The following is a 22,607-nucleotide window of genomic DNA, read 5'->3' on the forward strand; positions in this document are numbered from 1 at the left end:
CTTATTAAAACAAAGATTATGGAGCCCTGCCCCAGACCTACTGAACCAGATGCGCCATACTGGGTCCTGGGAATCTGTAGCTTTAATTATTACTTCATTATTATTTAATATTCTCTCAGTAATTTTAATGTGCCCCAGTTTGGGGAACCATAGATTTAGAAAGCATTTGCTCTGGAAGGTCTACGCCATACATACAGCTGTTCTAAGCTTGTTGGTCTGATATTCATTTTGAGTGCATTTCAGGGCTGGAGTATGATGATTGCTGACTCACCTGACCCTTCCTTTGACACGGAGGTGGGTTGGATTTAGTGTACTAAAGTCTGTTTATCTTTGAGATATTTTTCTGGGTTTATAGTGCAGGATTTATGCTGCATTGGTGCTACTGCGTAGCTCTGTGCTTTTGAAAATCAGGGTGGGGTGGGGGTTGGTTGAGTGAAAAAGCAGTGAATCTGTCTGTGTCATTGGTTATTAAAGAAATAGCCTTTTGTATCCTGACAGCAGTAGACTTTTTCTGGTTTAGGTTTTCCACATGGCTTATTATCAAGTACGACAACTTGTCGTGTGTAATTAGCATCACATTAGTCTCATGAGAATAGGTACGCCTTTAATCAGCTGCTTTTCTTTAATCGGGCAGGATGAGGCATACGGTAACCAAGACATTCCTGTCATTTACTTTGCGGCCTGGTGGTGGTGTTGGTGGTGCTGTGATGGGTGTGAGGGTGTGTATGTGTCTTAGGTGTGCAGATTTTCCTGAAAGGGGCAGATGGCAGATAAAACATTCAAATATTCCTTATTTTTCATTCACTGTACTTCAAAAATTGTAATCGTATGTTTTTGAATTCAGTAATAATTTTACTTATCAGAATATCTACTTTCTAATCTTATTTCTGTATAATTTATTTGAGCCTAGACAAGTCATTTCTGAAAACTCTCATAAGCTTGGAGATGGTGGTTGAGGTCTTATTCTTTCCATTCCTCCTCCTCAGTGTTCTCCATCACAATCCATCACCATAAATAAATGTTCTCGTCACTGTCCTGTGTAGGTAGTTGTTCTGTATTCTTACTCTCTTACATAAAATGACTACTCATTTTCTTTATTTCTTTTAACTTTTGTCATTTGAGGTAGCCTCAAAATATACTGATAACTTTTTTTAATTCCTCTGAATCCATTTATAACTTTTATTTTATTGTCTTTTTTTTAAGTGTCCTTTCTTCCCAGTAGAGTTGTCGTGTCATACATTGTAATACTTTGAGTCTTCATCGCAGTGACAGTGATAGCTATTGCTGTCAAGTATTCGTGTACTTTTTTAGTCCTTACTTGACCCAAGTCTAGGACAAAGAGACTACCTCAAATAGTTTGTAGTTTGTAATCAGGTCAGATTAATGATAATAAACTATAATATCATTGAATGATATAAGACAGTATATATTTAAGTGTTAAAGTATGTGGCACAGATTAAGTGATATACATGTTCAAACATCAGTGATACGTAAGTAGTCAGTGAAGTTACTGTGGAAAAGTAGAGAGACTTAAATTGGTCCTTGCAGGGAATTCTCTGGCAGTCCAGTGGTTAGGACTCGGCACTTTCACTGCCGAGGGCCCGGGTTCAATCCCTGGGCAGGGAACTAAGATCCTGCAAGCCGCCCGGCGAGGCCAAAAAAAATTGGGACTTCCCTGGTGGTGCAGTGGTTGGGAATCCGCCTGCCAATGCAGGGGACATGGGTTTGAGCCCTGGTCCGGGAAGATCCCACGTGCCACAGAGCAACTAATCCCACGCGCCACAACTACTGAGCCTGCTGCGCTCTAGAGCCTGCGAGCCACAACTACTGAGCCCGCACGCCTAGAGCCCGTGCTCCGCAACAAAGAGAAGCCCCCACTTGCCGCAACTAGAGAAAGCCCCTGCGCAGTGAGAAAGACCCAACCGCAGCCATAAATAAATATATTAATTAATTAATTAATTAATTTTAAAAAATTGGTCCTTGCGGGGTGGACAGAATTAAATAATCAGGAAAAGGAAGAGCAGTCCAGGTCAGGTAAAAATGTCTTTTTTTGTTAGTGAAGAAATTGGCAGTGAGTTCATACTGGGTGGGAAGAGGAATTAATTTTTAAAAATTTCTTACCATATATCATTTAATGTCTCTTATAATTAATGGGAATAAATAAATAAATTCCAATCAAGTCAGAATAGGAAGACTCTACATTTCCATAGTGAGAGCAGTGAATTTGCTTCTGAGGCAAAGCCAAAAATGAGTGAAGGTATACGGTAGGCCCTCCTTATCCATGGGGGATATGGTCCAAGATTCTCAGGGGATGCCTGAAACGGTGCCGGTTAGTACCAAACCCTGTGTGTACTGGTGTTTTCCTATAATAATGGGCGGGTAGTGTATACAGTCTGGATATGCTGGGTGTGTTTCAGGTCTCAGGCGGGATGGAGCAGGACCCCACCAGGTTTCACGACACTAATCAGAATGGTGTGTAATATAAAAGTAATGAATTTTATTTCTAGAATTTACTATTCAGTATTTTCCAACCGTGGCTGATTGCGGGTAACTGAAACCACAAAGGGGACTACTGCATTTAGTCCCCAGGATTTTTTTCCCATGACCAGAAGCTATACTATTTTCCTTAAAGTGGCATGTTATTCTTTTAAGAGAATTGTTTTTTCACTTAGAGCTTTATTACATAGGGCACAAAGAAATGCAGTAGAAAATGTCAATATCAAATAGAGTATTACATTTCAAGACACTTTCTTAATGTAATTGTGGATAAAAGCTAAGGAAATGGCACCAAAGTGCAGCTCAGTTATAACAAATAGGTAATATTATCTGGGGATTTTTCTGATGATCCAGCTTAATTTGAGGATAAAATCTAGAATGCAGGGAATGGAGGGACTACTTCTCATGTCAGGAAGCCTTATAAAAAGTTTCCTCCAACAGGTTGTATTCCCTGGAAAGAGTCTGAAATATTCAGGAGCTGTGTATTTCTGATTGAGGACGGGTCAGAAGCAAGCTGGCCGATGTTGAGTCTGAGATGTTTTTGCAGCACTTGAGGGCTCACCCAAGCTCTTCAGCATGGTGCTCACCCTGCTTCTGCTGTGGGAGTGCATGTGAAGGAGGGTCAGCTAGGTAAGAGAAGGGTTTGTCCTAAAAGCACTGTGTTCGCTGTAGCTCATGGCAGTGACCGATCAAAATTCTTCCATTGTTGACCACGGCAGAGATTATTTGAGCCTGGAAAAAGTTTGAAGGCAAGTCTCTTCGAGGCAGTCACATCTGCTGGAAATTTGGAAAACCAGGGGGGACTGTAGCTTCCTGGTAAAACTTCCCAGATGAATTTATTGTGAAATGTACCCTTATATTTAAAAAATTAACTTTCATTCTGTATTTTTTTAATATAAATTAATGAAACTCTGTTGGACATGTGTTCAGGAAAAAATATATTTTAGTTTTATTTTTTAATATTTATTTATCGGTTGCATCGGGTCTTAGTTGCAGCATGCAGGCTCTTTGTTGTGTACGCGGGCTTCTCTCTAGTTGTGGCACGTGGACTCAGTAGTTGCGGCATGTGGGCTTAGTTGCCCTGTGGCATGTGGGATCTTACTTCCCCCACCAGGGATCGAACCGGTGTCCCCTGCATTGCAAGACGGTTGTTAACCACTGGACCACCAGGGAAGTTCCTGTATTTTAGTTTTAGATCAGTTGATATTAAGCCATTCTCTCTTGCAGCAATTGAAGAGTGAGAGTAACTGTTGGTGTTACAAGAGACACTTTCTGTCACTTGGCATTATCTAAACTGTCAGAAGGTTGTTTCTGCTGGTCCAGACTTAGAGTACTGAAAACAGATTCTGTATGAGTATCACTGATTAGGAATCTATGATAAGCTGATTCTATTCACAGGGACAAAGTTTGGGGTAAGATCACTGTGCAATGGTAACAACCCATTTTAGAGTCAAAAGGATTGGTGGTTGGGAGCCACTATCTTTTGAGCATTTTTGATGTGGTGGAGCTTAACTAATTTATCTCACTGCCCTTGACAGCTTCTCTTTGTGATAGGTATTATTCTCCTGTTTACGTAAGAGGAGAGGTTCAAGAAGATTATTTTCGTTGCCTAAAGTCACGTGTAATGAGCTGGAATGCTTGGCCCCAAAGCTTACCTCCCCCTTTACTGAGACGCCTTCCAGGAAGCCAGAGGGAGAGAGAGAATTTCAGTGAAAGAAATAAGATTGACCCCAAATAATTCCCCAGTCTGTGTTTGCCTTGTTTTAATAATGTTACGTATATTCTGGAAGTCACTTTACCTAGTGTAATTATATTAATCAGTGATGTTGTAGAGCCGTCTAAACTACAGATTACTTTTAAAAGGAAAACCTGTTCTAATTATAAGCAGTACTTGAGATTTCTTACAAGTCTGGAAGTGAAATAAGCCAGTTCCTGAAAGACAAATGTTGTATGATTCCACTTGTATAAAGTGCTTAGAGTAGTCAGAATTGAGAGAGAAGTAGAATGGTGTTTGCCAAGGGCTGAAGAGAAGAGGTAATGGAGAGTTACTGTGTAGTGGGTCTAGAGCTTCAGTTTTACAAAATGAAAAGAGTTCTGGAGATGGATGGTAGCACAACATTATGAATGTATTTAATACTACTGAACTGTACACTTAAAAACGGTTAAGATGGTAAGTTTTGTTAGATGTATTTTACCACAGTAAAAAAAAAAAAGTTGGAAAAACAAAGCCTATATGTAAAGATAGATTTTTATGCTTTATGAGAATTTACAAAGATTACCTTATTTATAGGATACATTTTGTCTTCAAATTTTGCGTAAGATTGTCTTTTTTTATTTTTGACTGCGTCAGGTCTTAGTTGCAGCATGTGGGATCTTTCTTTGCAGCGCATGGGCTTCTCTCTAATTGTGGCACTTGGGCTTAGTTGCCCGGTAGCATGTGGGATCTTAGTTCCCTGACCAGGGATCAAACCCTTGTCCCCTGCATTGGAAGGCAGATTCTTTTTTTTTTTTTATTTTGGCTGCATTGGGTCTTTGTTACTTCATGTGGGCTTTCTCTAGTTGCAGCGAACGGGGGCTACTCTTCGTTGCGGTGCATGGGCTTATCATTACGGTGGCTTCTCTTGTTGCGGAGCACAGACTCTAGGCACACAAGCTTTAGTAGTTGTGGCACGTGGGCTCAGTAGTTGTGGTGCACGGGCTTAGTGGCTCCGCGGCGTGTGGGAACTTCCCGGACCAGAGCTCAAACCTGTGTGCCCTCTGCATTGGCAGGTGGATTCTTAACCACTGTGCCACGAGGGAAGTCCCTGTGTCTGTTTTATGTAATTAGAAAACTTACCAACTTTATTAGGTATAATTAAGAAAAATTGTATATATTTAAGGTGTACTACGTGATGGTTTCATACAAATATACTGTGAAATGGTTACCACAAGCAAGCTAATTAGCATTCATTACCTCACATAGTTACTGTTTTTTTTTTTCTTCTCCCTCACCCCTCTCCCCCTGGCAACCACCTGTTTGTTCTCTGTGAGTCTGTTTCTGTTTTCTTAGGTTGGCTCATTTGTTTTGTTTTTTTAGATTCCACGTATAAGTGAGATCACATGGTATTTGTCTTTCTCTGTCTGACTTATTTCACTTAGCATAATACCCTCCAGGTCCATCCATGTTGTCACAGATGGCAAGATTTCATTCTTTTTTTTATGGCTGAGCAGTATTCCATTGTATTGGGTTGGCCAAAAAGTTCATTCAGGCTTTTCTGTTACATCTTACAGAAAAACCCGAACGAACTTTTTGGCCAACCCAATACACACACACACACACACACACACACACACACACACACACACACACTCACTCACACACACTCACACACACACATACATACACCAAATCTTCTTTATCCATTCGTCCGTTGACAGACACTTAGGCTGTTTCCGTATCTTAGCTATTGTAAATAGTTCTGCATGAACATGGGTGCCTGTGTGTGTATGTATGTGTGTGTGTGTGTGTATATATATATATACATATATATATATCTTTTTGAATTATTTTCTTCAGAATAATACCCAGAAGTGGAATTCCTGGATTGTATGGTAGTTCTATTTTTAATTTTTTGAGGAACCACCATATTGTTTTCCATATCGGCTGTATCATTTACATTTCCATCAACAGTGCACGACCTCGCCAACATTTGTTATTTATTGTCTTTTTGGTAATAGCCATTCTGACAGGTGTGAGGTGATAATCTCATTGTGGTTTTGATTTGCATTTTTCTGATGATTAGTGATGTTGAGCATCTTTTCATGTGCCTGGTGGCCATCTTCTTTGGAATGTCTGTGGAGGTCCTGTGCCCAATTTTAATTGAGTTTTTTTTTAATGTCTAGTTGTATGTGTTCTTTGTATATTCTGGATAGTACCATTTGCAAATATCTTCTCCCATTCATTAGGCTGTCATTTTGTGGCTAGTTTTTTTCACCGTGCAAAATCTTTTTAGCTTAATGTAATCCCGTTTATTTTTGCTTTTGTTTGCCTTGCCTGAGGAGACATATCCAAAAAAATATTGCTAAGATCCATGTCAAAGAGCGTACTGCCTATGTTTTCTTCTAGAAGTTTTATGGTTTCAGGTCTTATAAGTCTTACAAGTCTTTACTCCATTTTGAGTTTTTTGTGTGTGTATATGGTGTGAGAAAGTGTTCCAGTTTGATTCTTTGCATATAGCTGTCCAGTTATCCCAACATTTTTTAAAAAAATATTTATTTATTTATTCTGGCTGCTCTGGGTCTTAGTTGCAGTATGTGGGATCTTCGTTGCAGCATGTGGAATCTTTAGTTGCAGCATGTGGGCTATTTTAGTTGCAGCGTGTGGACTTCTTAGTTGTGGCGTGCATGTGGGATCTAGTTCCCCGGCCAGGGATTGAACCCCGGGCCACCTGCATTGGGAGCAAGGAGTCTTACCCACTGGACCACCAGGGAAGTCCCTTCCAACATTTATGGAAGATGCTATCTTTTCCCTATTGCCTCTCTTGTTGTAGATTAATTGCCCATATAAACGTAGATTTATTTCCAGGCTCTCTGTTTCGTTCCATTGATCTTTGTGTCTGTTTTTGTGCCAGTACCATGTTGTTTTGATTCCTGTAGCTTTGTAGTATAGTTTGCAGTCAGGAGTGTGGTACCTCCAGATTTGTTCTTCTTTCTCAAGATTGTTTTGGCTATTCAGGGTCTTTTGTGTTAGCTGTGGGCTTGTCATATATGGCCTTTATTATGTTGAGGTATATTCTCTCTTTACTCACTTTGTTGAGAGTTTTTTTTTTATCATAAATGGGTTCAGAGTTTTTATCATAAATATCATAAAAGCTTTTGAATTTCATCAAAAGCTTTGCCTGCATCTGTTGAGATGGTCATATGATTTTTTTTTTAAATTTATTTATGGCTGTGTTGGGTCTTAGTTTCTGTGCAAAGACTTTCTCCAGTTGCGGTAAGCGGGGGCCACTCTTCATCGCGGTGCGTGGGCCTCTCTTTATCGCAGCCTCTCTTGTTACGGAGCACAGGCTCCAGACGCGCAGGCTCAGTAATTGTGGCTCACGGGCCTAGTTGCTCCGTGGCATGTGGGATCTTCCCAGACCAGGGCTCGAACCCGTGTCCCCTGCATTGGCAGGCAGATTCTCAACCACTGCGCCACCAGGGAAGCCCCTGGTCATACGATTTTTATTCTTCAATTTGTTAAGGTGGTGTATGACATTGATTGATTTGCAGATATTGACCCATCCTTGCATCCCTGGAATAAATTCCGCTTGATCATGGTGTATAATCCTTTTAGTGTACTGTGTATTGTTGGAGTTGGTTTGCTAATAGTTTGTTGAAGATTTTTGCATATGTGTTCATCAGTGATACTGGCTTATAATTTTCTTTTTTTGTGATATCTTTGTCTGGTTTTGGTATCAGGTTGATGCTGGCCTCATGGAATCAGATTGGAAGCATTCAGTCCTCTGCAATGTTTTGGAATAGTTTGAGAAGGATGGGTACAATATTAACTCCTCTCCAAATGTTTGGTAGACTTCACCTGTGAAGCTGTCTGGTCCAGGACTTCTGTTTTGGGAGAGGTTTTTAATTACTGATTCAATTTTATTACTGGCAGTGGGTCTATTCATATTTTCTATTTCTTCCTGATTCAGTCTTGGGAGATTGCATGTTTCAAGGAATTTATCCATTTCTTCTAGGTTGTCCATTTTATTGGTGTACGGTTGTTTATAGTAGTCTCTTATGATCCTTTGTATTTCTGTGGTGTGGATTGTACCTTCTCCTCTTTCACTTTTTATTTTACTTGGGTCCTCTCTTTTTTTTCTTCATGAGTCTGGCTAAAGGTTTATCAATTTTGTTTATCTTTTCAAATAACCAGCTCTTAGTTTCATTGATCTTTTCTGAGTTTAGCCTCTATTTCATTTATTTCTGCTCTGATCTTTATGATTTCTTTTCTTCTAACTTTGCGCTTCGTTTGTTCTTCTTTTTGTACTTCTTTTAGGTGTAAGGTTAGGTTGGTTATTTGAGATTTTTCTTGTTTGCTGAGGTAGGCTTGTATTGTTAAAAGCTGCCCTCTTAGAACTGCTTTTGCTGCATCCCATGGATTTGGGATTCTTGTGTTTCTATCTCCATTTGTCTCCAGGTATTTTTTAATTTCCGTTTTGATTTCTTCAGTGACCCACTGGTTGTTTAGTAGCATATTGTTTTAGGTAATGTTTTAAAAATTTTATGTATGTAGTTTCAACTAAGATACATATATAGGCAGAAATGTTAAATGAAATGTCATTAAATAAAATATATATTAACCATGACATTGAGGGGATCCTTTCTGTTGCATTTCAACTAGAAATACCTAAGGAATTTTATATTTTCCACAAAAAAACCTTTTGAGGGTGTGAGTTTTATTTTAGTTAGTCTCAGCTCAGAAGGAAAATGTTTTATGTAGCCTGAAGGAAAATTATTTTTGTCAACTTTGAAAGTTGAAATCTAATCAGATAATCTGTGACATATAGAAATGTTTAACCTTTTATTTTTCAAATGAATTTTAAAGACCTACAGATGCTCTGATAAGTTTCTTGACCTAAATTAAATTAGTAAGCTCATCTTTGAATTCAGAATTTTTTGTTTGCAAAGGATGAAAGCATATTAAAGCCTAAAACCTCTGTTTATAAAACTTGTCAGTGATACAAACAACTGTAAAAATACTGGGAATATATAAAATAAATATATTCTGAATATAGATATATTCTGAATAGGAGGAGTGAGCTATCATAGTTGGATTCAGTGTTTTAGATGAAATGATGACACTCTGCCCCAAATATCTGGGGCAGGAGAAATTAGTAAATTGTTAAGCATCTGGTTTATTTTTCTCCTTTGGAGTCTTCCTCTTTGTTCTCCATTCTGTGCTACAGACCAGGACCTTACTTTTCCTTTTACTGCATGAGAATAGCTTGTGCCCTATACTTTTGGTATATTCATGGTTTTCTTAATTTGGAGGATATAAATCTTTTGATGATAATGGGCCTTCTCTTGAGCTGCAGTTTACATGAAGATGTGAAGGTAAGGGGCCGTGAATGTCATTTTCAGGAGACATTATCACTGATCTAGACAGTCTTGTAGGTTTCCTTTTCTGTTATGTCAAAACTGTTTCTGAGCTGTTTCCTTCCTAGCAGCCCAGCCAGATGATGAGGAGGACACAGCCTGCATTAGCGGTTCTGTACTCACACTGGCCTGAATTCCAGTCACAGCTCCTCCATGGTTGTGGGACAACCTACCCAGGCCTCAGCTTCCTCATCTTTACGTTATCTCCTAGCCCCTAGTCAAGATAATGAGTTTTGATTTTGTATTTTCTGACTTAATGCTTAAAATCCTACCCATATTCTAATGTTTTCTTTCCCCCTCTTTCACTAGTAACCTTTCTTATTGGTTTCAGGGGTTCAACAGGATATAGCTTCACAATCTCTGGATCAAGAAGTTTTATTAAAAGTTAAAACTGAAATTGAAGAAGAGCTAAAATCCCTGGACAAAGAAATTTCTGAAGGTCTCTTTATCCTTATTTTCCTGGTTAATTAGTGGGTTCTGTTTGGTATGGTTTCTTTCTTTTTTTTTTTTTTTTTTTTTTTTTTTTTTTTTACAGTGGAGTGTTCACAACATTACACAGCTTCATGGGTCTAGGATTATAGGGGTGAAACTAGAAAGTGCCTCTTTCTTTCCTGGGGGAATCTGTTTGTAAGTTTCTAAACTATACCCAACAGATTAGATGGAACCTTTTCTGGTGTTAAGTAATGCACTGAACAGTCATGTTAAGGTACTACTTTCCGTTCAGTGTGATTGATATCTTTATATTAATAACACTAAAGGGAGAAATGTAAGCGTGCTGCTTTCATTTTTCATGTGCTATAGATGGTGGTGGCAGTGATAACATTTTTAACACCGCCAAAAGAAACACTATATACGTTGACAGTAACTTCCCACTTCGAGTCCCACCAGCCCCCTGTCTCCATCCCCAGTCCATCTGCTTTCTGTCTCCGTGCATTTGCCTATTATGGGTCTTCACGTAAATGGAATCATACACTGGGTGGTGTTTTGTGACTGGCTCTTTCACTTAGCATAGTGTTTTCAAGGGTCATCCAGGTGGTAGCACAGATCAGTACTTCATCCCATTGTATGAGGAATGATATCCCACTGTGTAGATACAGCACATTTTGTTTATCCATTCATCAGTTGATGGATATTTAGGTTGTTTCCACTTTTTGGCTATTATGTATAATGATGCTATGAATATTCACGTACAAGTTTTTGTGTAGATGTGTATTGCCCAGTAATTTTTATTTTTTTATTTTTATTTGTTTGGTTTTTTGTTTTCTTTGTTTTCTTTTTTTTTTTGGCCATGCCACACGGCTTGCTGGATCTTAGTTCCCGACCAGGGATCAAACCCGGGCACATGGCAGTGAAAGTGCCGAGTCCTAACCACTGGACTGCCAAGGAATTCTCTGCCCAGTAATTTTTAACAAGAAAAAATAGAAATCATGTTTATAAATCAGCTCCCTGTTAGTAAAGAAAAAATATGAATAGAAATTTACAAAAATCCAGAAACCTAATGTTCTCTTTTATTTTCCTTTACTGACATTTTTAACTGATTAGTGTTATAATTCTGTTTTAATTCTTGTCCATTTCTGATAACAGTACTGCATGGCAAAATGGGCAAAAGGCAGAAAAGAAAATGGCAACGAAGGCTTATATGCACTTCCTCACTGAACCTGTATTCCCCAAGACTTGGCATCAGAGTGGGCGTTCTCAGGCTTGCTCAGACCGTGCAGCGTCTGTGAACTTTGTAGCCATGTATATCTTTCTTGAAGAAATACATACTTAACTCTAGTGAAATTTGCAGCCTTATAGGAGCAAGCTTTGGATTAATGCAATAAATGCTTTATGGAGGTTATTGATAACCCTTGGGAGTGGGTACAAGCCACCTGCTTTCCTGGGAGTCTATGCCCTGCATCCCATTTGTACCCTGGACCAGGGATGATCTGGCCTCTCCTTCCTGCAGTTAGAGCAGGGCTGTGTCTGTGTAACGGAGTGAGGAAGCAGAGGAGAAGCTGGCTGTGTGAGTGGTCAGCTTGTATACTTTTAAAATATATTCATGTGCATGATTGTGAGTTGGGAAGTTCACTCTAAAAGGGAATGAAAGTCATGAGGTCCTCTAAGGTGGAATAACTGATTAGAATCTGGTTTAAGAAGAGCCGCATTTGTAAAGGTAAAAACAAATCTTAAGAGAGGGGTGATAGAGCTGGGAGTTGCTCTCATTTATCGTTCTTTGACTGAATGGGTCTGCGGTAATATACAAAATTGGTTTGTGTATTTTGCCATGTCAGTTTAGCCTTTTTCTTCTCTTGAAACTAAGATTTTTCATAAAAATCTTTCCTTAAAAAAAAAAAAAAAACCTCTAAATTTAGGGCCTTTCAAAGGAAACATTAATATCCCATAACGATTATCTGACATTTTTAAGTGGCTTATGACTAACTATTAGCTAGTTCCCAGTGGTTGGCATCTTAACCCCCTGAGCTTTTACAGCACAGCTTCTCACACTGCTCGTTAACTTGGGTTTTCCTTCTGTCATCTTCAGCCTTCGCCAGCACAGGCTTTGACCGCCACACTTCACCCGTGTTCAGCCCCGCAAACCCCGACAACTCCGTAGAGGACTGCTTGGCTCACCTCGGGGAGAAGGCGTCGCAGGAGCTGAGGGCGCCTCTGCTCGGGGCCTTGCAGACGCTCCTCAGCCGGTGAGTCCCCACGGCCTCTGCGCACTTAAGCCTCCGTTTTAGGTGAACAGTGTCACTTCTTTTCTCACTTACTTGTCTTCACTTTTTCTTTTTTTGCTTTCCCAAATCATCTCTGTTTGCGTTTTGAGCAGTGATTTAACTGTTCCAGCATGAATTTGACCGTTTGTGTTTACTTGTTGGGCTGTCAGGTTTCAACAAATGCTTTCACCGGTTGTAAACACAAGCTGTTTCACTTGTGCTGACCACTTTTTACCAGCACTCCCTCGTGACCAGCGTAAGTGGAATGACTGGGGTTTTATTCATTGTACTGCAGGATTGACATTGTGTCTGTATTTGGGGCGTCCCGGATGTTGGTACACTTTCGGGTTGCACACCTACCTGTGGAACTGCTGCCACATTCCTACTGTGGGAACTTCTTTCCTAGCTGTCGTGCTGGCTATTAAAGCCAAAGGCAAGAAGCTCATCGTGAAAGTATATTAAGTAGAACCAAGTCATTTATTGTAAATCTTAAAAATTTGTTTCCCTTAATTCTTTGATGAGAATCATTAACAGATTGGTATGAATTGAAAAAAATGTTTGGTTTAATGAAGATTGATGACTAAAACAAGGTGAAGACTGTTCCTTCACTCAAGGGGCCAACATTCAGATGCCAAATTACTGTTGTAGTAAAGTAATCCCTTACTTTCACAAAGGCAAAGCTTTTAGGTTACCGTTTGTTAGAAGAAAGCAATTTGGGTTTAAGGATGATTCAGTTTGTTTCCGCATATTTTGGTGACATAAGCAAATGTAAAAATCCCAGCTATACATAAGAAACAGTGAAATGAAAGTCATATTTGGATTTTCGTAACTTTATACATAGAAAGTTTAAAAATAAATGTGGACAGAAGTTTCTGGGTGTGGGGAAGTAAAACTGAGACAGGAAATTTTGAGGAACAGCAGTGGCTTTCAGAGTGTTGTGAGGAGGTGAGGGGAGGTGGTTAGGCCCGCTCCACTCTTCTTAAGCCAGAGCAGCCATACTTGCATGTAGTTTGTATATTGAGCTTTCATCTTAGATTTGAAGGAGCCTACTGTTTGACCAATACAAACATAAAGAACTTGTAAAAGCGGTTGGGACTGGGAATAAAGTAACTGAGAAGCATAAGGCAAAAAATGGTCTCCAGCTTTGATGCAGACTATTTGCGTCAAGTCATTTCACTCTATCATAGCTTCTCTGTTCATTTCAACTTTACTGGGATATTATGAGCTCTCCGAAGAACAGCATTATAGTTTTATATATGTACAATGTATGTGAAGAACAGTATTATAGTATATGTATTTGGAGTCCTTTTCATGATCTACAGGACAAATTGATCTTTTCACTGCAAAGTAAATTATATTTTAAAAAATACAGTCTTGGATGAATATTTGTTTTGTTTTCCCCAAAAGCTTAACAACTTCAAAAAGTTATTAATATCCTGAAAATAACTGATGATGAACTAGAAGTATTGTACAGGTTGATGGCAGTATCTTTTAAGGTGGAAAATACCACTTATTCCCCCAAACAGTTTTGTTAAAGTAGGGAAACTAATCCTGAACTCTTCATACAGCCAAGCACCAGCAATCTGAAAAGTTTTTCCCCTGGAATTCCCTGGCAGTCCAGTGGTTAGGACTTCGCCATTTCACTGCCAAGGGCACAGGTTCGATCGATCCCTGGTCAGGGGATCTAAGATTCTGTGAGCTGCATAGTGCAGCCCCAAAAAAAAGAAAGAAAGAAAGAAAAGTTTTTCCCCTCCTCTTTCTTCTTTGCTGAATTTCAAGTAGCTCATTAGATAGGGCTAATTTTTTAACTACTTATTATTCTACGTTTAAGATTTCCTTTGAGTGTTTTAATCTGCTGGATCTTTTATGTGCATATATGTGTGTACGTATAATGTTTCAAATCATGTTTCATTCCGAAGGATGCTAAAGTACTTCAGCCTGATAGACTCCCCGTCAGGACTCGCGTGGCGCACAGCGCAGCAGGCAGTTCAGGAAAGGACGTGAAGGGACTGATGCACGCAGGCAGAGCTGCAGGGAGCAATAGGCAGGTTAGACGGTAGCGTGTCTGCTTCAGGCCTGTGTTACAACCACCTAGTGTGTCGCCCGGGTCTTCAAACAGTTCTACGCTTATTTTAATGGCAGTGCCATTAAATATTTGTTTATTTTTATTTGTTTGGAAGGAAGGTCGCACATAACATCTTATTAAGATGGTCATCCCTCGTATCTTAACTCCTTCAGTGTCACTGTGCTGCTACGTTATATTGACTTACAGAAAAGAACGATACGTTTGTCATCAGAACTGTTTTCTGGAACATCTAGAGCCACACGCTGTCCAACAGATAAAATGCAGGTCACATGTATGTAATTTAAAATTTTCTAGCAGCCACATAAAAAGATTAAGTACAGATTTTAAATATATTTTATTTAATTCAGTGTGTTAAAAATATTATAGTTGGAACATGTATTTATTATAAAAATTATTGGTGAGTTGTCGTAGGTTCTTTCTTTTTAGCAAGTCTCTGCAGTCTGGTGTGTTCCTCAATAATAATGAGGATTATTGGACCTCATTACCCTGGTCCAGATGCTCGTTAGCTACATGGGGCATCAGTGTGTCGTGTCCCATTTCAAAATCCTGACTCGGAATAGGAGCAGCGGCGTGTCCTTTGGAGCCAGCACTAATTGGGTGTGAATTCCTATTCCTCTGTTGCTGCTTGCAGCCCTGTGGATCTGGGACAGTCTCTTAGCTTTTCTGAGCTTCAGTTTCCTAGTATGCAATAGAATATAAAACACAAATGTATAAAAATATAAAACATAGCAATAGGCTACCAGTAAGTGTACCTGTTATCAATCTTAAATATTCATAGGCTGACAAGATCACAGACCAGGGTGGTCAGAGCAGAAAATGCCTTTGGAATGGATTTTAAAATCCTATAAAAGCAAGGCTCCTCTCCTTTTTTACATATATGTTAATTCTTTGCCAACAAAAGGCGGGGTGGGGGTGGGTAGGTAAATCTTTACTAAATCTGTTATCCAAGAGCCTTGGTGCCTTCATGTGTAAGTTGCTGTGGAGTGCCTTTGTCGTTGGTGTTAATTTGCACACGGGCCCACGCTGAGAATGCAGCACTCACATCCCCTCAGAAACGCGTGTCTGTGTAACGGGAATAATCAGAAGGAGAGCCTCGCCCCAGGGTTGGGTGTCACGAGACTCCAGGTTAAAAATAGAGCTCATTTATTGACCTTGCTTATTCCAACTTCTTATGTCCCCAGTTTGAAAGGTCTTCCAGTGACAATGTCTCTTTAATTTTTAAATATTTTACATTTTTTGCCTTTAAAAAGTTTAACTTGTTCTTTCAATTTTATTAATGAGATAATTTTTGTTATTTGTTATTATTGATTCTGTATTAATAACCCAAGTGTTTATATTTATCTGCAACGTAGAAGCCTTGTTGGATAAGTTTCAAGCAATTGTAAAAAATTTGTTATTATATATTTTTCTCTTCCTATGTTGTAAACTGCTTTCCCAAGCTGGTAGCATAAATCTCAGCCTGTAGAGAATGCTTAAAGAAAAATGCATACCAAATGTTAAAAGCCATGTCTCATAGAAAACTATATGTTGAAAAATCTGTGTTACTTTAGCAAAAAGTTCAACAGCAAAGTAGTGACTGTATGTTTATTCATCTGGAAATTTAGAATTTTCCTTCTTTGTGACACAGACTTTTAAAAAAAATCTCTACAGGCCATTGACATATCAGGCATATCGGGAATGTACACTGGAGACCACAGTTCATGCCAGCGGCTGGAATAAGGTATAAACCAAGTTATCTTTTCTCTTACAAGATTTTAGTGTGTTAGTGATAAAGTACAGGAGGGATTGTTAGCATCGTATAAGAGAAAACTGTTAGAGCTTGTTGTTTAATGCATAAATCCAGCTGTGTTATGCAGTGTTTCTGATTAAGGCTGGCGCAGAACCACATGTTCCATAGTTGTGCCATCTGCCTTCCCGTCTGTCCTGAATTTCCCATGATCGCTTCATTTCTCTGCCTTAGATGTGACATTTCTCTCCAGGTGGTCACTTGTTCACAGGTGAGTATGTTTTGGGGGCACAGCTTCTTGTGGTTCTTACAGGGGTAGCCCCAGTTGTGCTGATAGTTTACCATCTGAGCATTACGGCCATCCCTCGGAGATGGCAGAATGAATTTTATTAACTTCCGTTTTGTCGTTTAGTTAGCTAGTTAGTTAGGTCAGGTGATTAATCGGGAAAAAAAAACAGTTAAAGTACTTGCTTCAGACCCCTTGATTAATCAGGTGATTAATCAGGAAAAAAAAAGTTAAAGTACTTGCTTCAGACCCCTTGACTAGTAAATTTTGGAACCAGCACTGGAGCTGAGATCTTTGGATTCCAGCTTCAGTGTTCTTCCACTGTACCATGCTGCTGGTCCATTGTCTCAGGCTGTATTATCCACTTATCACCTTGACGACGAGGCCGAGTCTCAGTGGGGAGGCAGTATGGGGTGGTCCAGCTCACTGAGGAGGAAGTCTGGCCCTTAGTGATGTGGTGCTAGGGATGAGAAAGTGCAGTACAGTTATTTTTATAAATAGCCACCTCTACTCAGAATTGTCACTACTATGAGCCAGACTGTGTGACCTTATGTACCTAATTGATGTATATTATTTTTACTCACCTTAATACAGGCTTTGGAGGCATTATAGCATAATCATTAGCATCATAGGCCTGTAATCGGACTTGTTTCAGTATCAGCTTTGCCACTGACTAGATGCATATCTTTGGACAGGTGAATTAAGCACTTGAAGTCTTAATTTTCACATATGTGAAGTGGAGATGATACTACTAACTTCAGAAGTTTTATTAGAACTGAGTGACATAATGTGTTGTTCAGTGCTTATTTTAGTGCAGTGTCTGGCCCCATAGTAAGCACTCTGTAAACAGTGGCTATTATGTTAGATTTAACACATGTAACCTTGTTACCAAATAGTCACTATTATGGAGTTTTAGTATGTTACTTAGCTGTAAAAAATTTGTTAAAATATCTGACTGTTTCATTCGCTTTTGTGGAAAAAAACAAACCTCTCTTATAAATAAAAATGAGCTTTCTTAGTATGTCAAACAACAAATATTTAGATACCTAATATGACTAGCCTTCTCCCCCTATTTTATGTTCTTTTCCTGTCACCCTTGTCTAGGACTGTCACAATCAACTCTCGTATGTCTCCCTGCCTTACCCCCCGCCATCCTATGCTTATCCTAAAAAATTGGAGTAAACCCCAGTCTTCACTCTCCCTCTTCACCCATCCTTTTTTCCCATTCCCTGCTTCATTTTAGTCCCTCATCTTGCCAAGGTTGTGGCTTGAATACCTCATGTAAATGAAGCATGCCAGTTAGAATATGACTTGCTCTGATGAATCCAGTATAACTCTCCTAAGTCCTTTAGGGCTAAAAAGAACCTGGCTTATTATGATAGGAAACTGAAATGCCTCTTTCCACCCCAGTCAAAATCAGATTGGCTAATTTAAGCAATTAGCCCATATTTTGCATTTTATATTTTGCATGAATGTTTGCAAAATTCTGATATAGCATCATTATATGAATATGGCTATCTGGTAAGTACATAAGACTCAAATGAAAAAAATGTCCACAAAGCATGCCAAGTTTCCAAACTGAATGTCAGTTCATCTGTATAGGGATTTTAAAAGCATCTTGGTATAATGCTTTTTAAATAGATCAAAAGAAGTGGAGGAATAAAGCTGTCACAAAACCCATATTAATAGAATGATAGAATGATTTTTTTTAAGTACATGTATAAATGTAGGCTGTATAGTATGTATATGCCAAGAAAAATAATTGGAATGTATGCCAAAACATTAAATAATCCATAGTAGTTATCTCAGAATTGTAGGTTATTCTTTAATTTTCTTTTATTTTTCCTCATGGGAATTGGTTTTCCTATGAACTTACCTGCTTATAGAAAAAGAGGAGAATGGCCATCAAAGGGAAAGGTTAGAGTGTTAGGGCACAGTGCTCACATGTAATAAACCGACTTTAGAGACATGGTAGTAAAGAGGAGTGAACTATTTGCCTTGGTTAAGTTTTACTGGCATATTACGTCACTCATCTTTTAAAATCTTTCATTATTAAAATGTCAGGCGTGCACAAAGCGGAGCGAATAATTTAACAAACCCGTGTCCGTCACTCAGCCTCGGCGGCTTTCAGTATGTGTCTGGTCTTGTTTCATCTGTTCCCCACACTCTTCCCCTAGATTACCTTGAAGCACACCTTATAAATGCATTAGTATGTATTTCCAAGGGTAATTATATCCCTTTTTTAACAACTGAGAATACCATGATTACACCTCAGATATTAACAGTCATTCTAATATCAGGACATAGTCTATTCAGTATTCAAATTTTCCCAGTTGTTTCACAAAGGTATTTTCCTAAGCTGATGTGTTTGAATCGAGATCCAGACAAGGCTCATGCATTGTATTTGGTTGATATGTCTCTTGTCTTTAAAAAGTTTTTTGAAATATAATTCATATACCATAAAATTTACCCTTCTGAAATATACAGTTTAATGGTTTTTAGTACAATCACAGAGTTGTGCAGCCATCTCCACTGTCTAATTCCAGAACATTTTTATCTTCCCCAAAAGAAACCCCGTACCTTAGAGTGGTCACTCCCCATTTCCTATTCCTTCCAGCCCCTGGCCATATGGCTTGACTCTGTCTCTATGAATTTGCTTGTTCCGGGCATTTCATATACATGTGATCACATAATATGTGACCTAAGTCTCTTAATTTGCAGACTTACTCTTCCTCTTGGGGTTTTTTTTTTTTTTTCTCTAATTCCTTACAGATTATTTGTTCTGTTAAATTTTCTACCCTCTGGATTTTATTGACTGCATCACTGAGATGCCAGCTAACATGCACAGCTGACCCTTGAACAATGCAGGGGTTAGGGGCACCGACCCTCCCTCCAGCCGCAAATCTTCATATAACTTAAAGTTGGCCCCCCTGTCCTCAGTCCCTCCATACATGCAGTTCTGCATCTGCGGATTCACCAAACTGCGGATGGGGTAGTACTGTAGTATTTACTGTTGGGAAAACTCAGTGTGTCACTTATAGTTAGCCCTCAGTATCCGTGGTTCCTCCACTTCAGACCCATGCTGTTCAAGGGCTGACTGTATCCATCTCCTTTCCATTGGTAGGTTGCTCTAGAGGCCTGATCATATTCAGGTTTAATCTTTGTGGCAAGACCGTGTCAGTGGTGGTGTTCTCTATTTCCTGTGGCATCACACTGAGTGACACATAATGTCTGGTTGTCTCTTAAATTTTATTTTGAAGCAGATATTTCAGAGGCATTCAAACCTAATCAATGGATTAGGTTTAGATAAAATTTGTGGGGTGTGACATTTACTAGAATTGCTGAGACATAGAAGGGTTAAAGAGTAGATTCATGGACCAAAAATTATCATCACAGTCTTTTCCTGGAAGGGATTCTTGGAGCTATAAATTGGTATATGTCATTTCTGCACCAGGCAAGCTCATATGTTCTTTAGTAGAAGGATAACACTGTTAGCTAAGTGCATATAACCTATTGGAGGAAGACACCACGTGGTGTATATGGGGAGACAGAGAGTGGAGATAACCTTTTCTGATGGTCAGAAGCACCTTAGCATCTACTGCAGAAGTTATTGAACAAACAAATAACTTACATGAGTTGTGCGATTACTGTTACCCAGTAAGGAAATGACTTACAGAAAAGAATTCAAAATGTAAGATTGCTTGGTTGCTTTTTAGTGCTAGAGATAGAAATAGTGGGACCTTTTAGGAATGGATACTTGGGGATCCAGTTTTATTTTAACATTATTTTAATACTGTGGGAAGTGAAGTACAAAAAATATCAGGTGGGGGCTTCCCTGGTGGCACAGTGGTTGAGAATCTGCCTGCCAATGCAGGGGACACGGGTTCGAGCCCTGGTCTGGGAAGATCCCACATGCCGCGGAGCAACTAGGCCCGTGAGCCACAATTACTGAGCCTGCGCGTCTGGAGCCTGTGCTCCGCAAGAAGAGAGGCCGCGATAGTGAGAGGCCCACGCACCGTGATGAAGAGTGGCCCCCGCTTGCCGCAACTAGGGAAAGCCCTCGCACAGAAACAAAGACCCAACACAGCCATAAATAAATAAATAAATAAATAAATAAAAGTTTATTTCAAAAGTGTTGTTTAAAAATATATATATATCAGGTGTACACATGATATAAAATGCAGAATTGATGGAGGTCAGTTGTAGAAATACTCATGAAGCTTTGTGTGTGATCATAGCAATTAGAGGGCAAGTGGGTATGAGTACACAAAGACAATCTAAATTATAAAATGTAGTGCGTCCTTGAAGATAGTGTGTCACATAGGTGAAGCACACAGGACATGTATAACCAGGAGTGTTGTCAACCAAATAGGAGATGTTAGTCTTGAAAAAGGAAGTTTCTGCACTCACTGCATTTCAAGAAAGATGTAATTGGGATGGAGAAGATCCAGGAAAGGATAACTTAAATGATACAAGCAGTGGAGGAATTGCTATGTAAAGAACGGACTAAAAAATTAGTAGATTTCAGCGTAAAAAGTATAGTGAATGAGAGGGAATATGGTTAAGGACTAAAGACAGTAGTGAAAGAGGATTACAGATTTATCTCTAGATTATTACATAGTAAAATGGGGGCAACTACATTTGATACATGAAAGAGGTAAATTTGGAACAAATAAGAGTATTATTTTTATATAGCAAGTATGAAATATTTGCAACTCATTTTTTAAGAGGTAATAGAGCTTAAACATGAATAACTTTAAAATATGCATGTTCGTAGATTATTATGGGAAATGAGAATGTTTTGAGGTATGGAACGTCCCAGGCCTTTGGAGTTGGTGTGATGTGAGTCTGCAGGGCTGGTTCAGAAGCTCCTCTCCTGCTCCAGCGGAGACAATACTAGGCTGGATGAACAGCCGTGTTCATTTCTGTTTTCAAAAGTGATACAGGTTTCTGATTGTAGAAAAAGCCTAACACAGTCTTCTTTATAGCCCTATACCCCTCCATTGGTGCTAAGAAGGGGTTTTTACTGCATTTTGGGCTGGAGTTCTTTTAGAATACCAAAAAGTGAAGATGTGTGTTTTTTGCATTTTTCTTTCAGACTTTGATAGACATTCCTTCAGGGCTGCTTTTACTTAAAAAAAAAAACCCAAAGAATATTAGTAAGGATATAAACTCATTGTCTTTTCTGTTTGTCCTCTTCTGCAGAAATGTGTTGTAATCCCTCAGCTATGACCTTGGCGGGTCAGTGACAGGAAACTGGAATTGGTTTCATTTCCTTTCACGGTCCTTCCCAGTTGTGTGGAGACCTCTTGATGTTTTAGACAGAAGAGATTGCATGCAGATAGTTAACTGAAAGTACTTAGTTCTTTTCAGTATGCAGGGGGTTTTTTTGGAAGGAAAGGGACTCTAGTTAGTCTCCGAAATAAATTTTTATGATTTTAAAATATTGAGCCATAAGGTTATTAGGAGTGATAATAACACTTCTGGTTTTTGATGACTTGTATAAGATAGCTCATAATTTTGAAAGTTCTTGTTTTCAAATAGAATAAAAGCACATGGTACAAAATGCACAAAGTACAGAAGACATACACTTGAAAATACTTCCCACCCTTGTCACCACTTACCTAGTTTTCCTCTTTTTAGGCTTCCACTATCACCAGTTTCTTAGGTAATTTTCAAAAATACTATAGGGTTATACAAACGTGTGTGTAGATGTTTTGTTCTGTTAACAATAATGTTAATAATAATGGTATCATTATTGTACATACTCTCCTTTATCTTTTTTCACTGAAAGTAAATCTTGGTAATTGGGCAGTGGACAATCTTATTCTTTTTTAACAACTACTTGATATTTTACTGAATGACCAAAATTTGGTCTGTTGGGTCGTTTCCGGTCTTTTGCTATTATAAATAATGCTTTAGTGAATTTCCTATACATATGTTGTTGCACACGCGCGCACGCACACACACACATACACAGGCCCAGTTGTTTTCATATAATATTATTTCTACCACCCTGTGGTATAAAACATACATGTATTATTCTCAAAAATTCTAGTAGGGGTCACTATTTTATTTCCTTTATTATGATAAAAATGGAGTTCCATAATGATGCACTGGAGTGTATTTTCTAGCAGTTGAACATATAAAATGAACTGTAAGAATTTCAGTTTGTTTTTTACTCTCTCATCTTTGCCT

The 22,607-nt window shown here is 38.9% G+C and overlaps 1 protein-coding gene across 5 annotated transcripts in view; it reads left to right on the forward strand.

Moving 5' to 3' along the window:
• BCL2L13 (BCL2 like 13) overlaps positions 1 to 22,607 on the forward strand; it is a 68,363-nt gene that overhangs the window by 28,150 nt on the left and 17,606 nt on the right. The window contains exons 3-6 of one of the 5 annotated variants that reach the window (XM_082420859.1): positions 9,944 to 10,051; positions 12,137 to 12,293; positions 16,048 to 16,117; positions 16,254 to 22,606. In XM_082420859.1, coding sequence (XP_082276985.1) covers positions 9,944 to 10,051; positions 12,137 to 12,293; positions 16,048 to 16,117; positions 16,254 to 16,262 — 344 coding nt within the window. In that variant the 3' untranslated portion in view covers positions 16,263 to 22,606. Of the gene's footprint in view, positions 1 to 9,943; positions 10,052 to 12,136; positions 12,294 to 16,024; positions 16,118 to 16,253; position 22,607 lie in introns of those variants that run through there. The other 4 variants (XR_014252535.1, XM_082420857.1, XR_014252536.1 and 1 more) reach the window with 4 other exon arrangements.

This window comes from Balaenoptera physalus (assembly GCF_965194825.1).
Source record: "Balaenoptera physalus genome assembly, chromosome: 13".
In the NCBI taxonomy this organism is placed as follows: domain Eukaryota; kingdom Metazoa; phylum Chordata; class Mammalia; order Artiodactyla; family Balaenopteridae; genus Balaenoptera; species Balaenoptera physalus.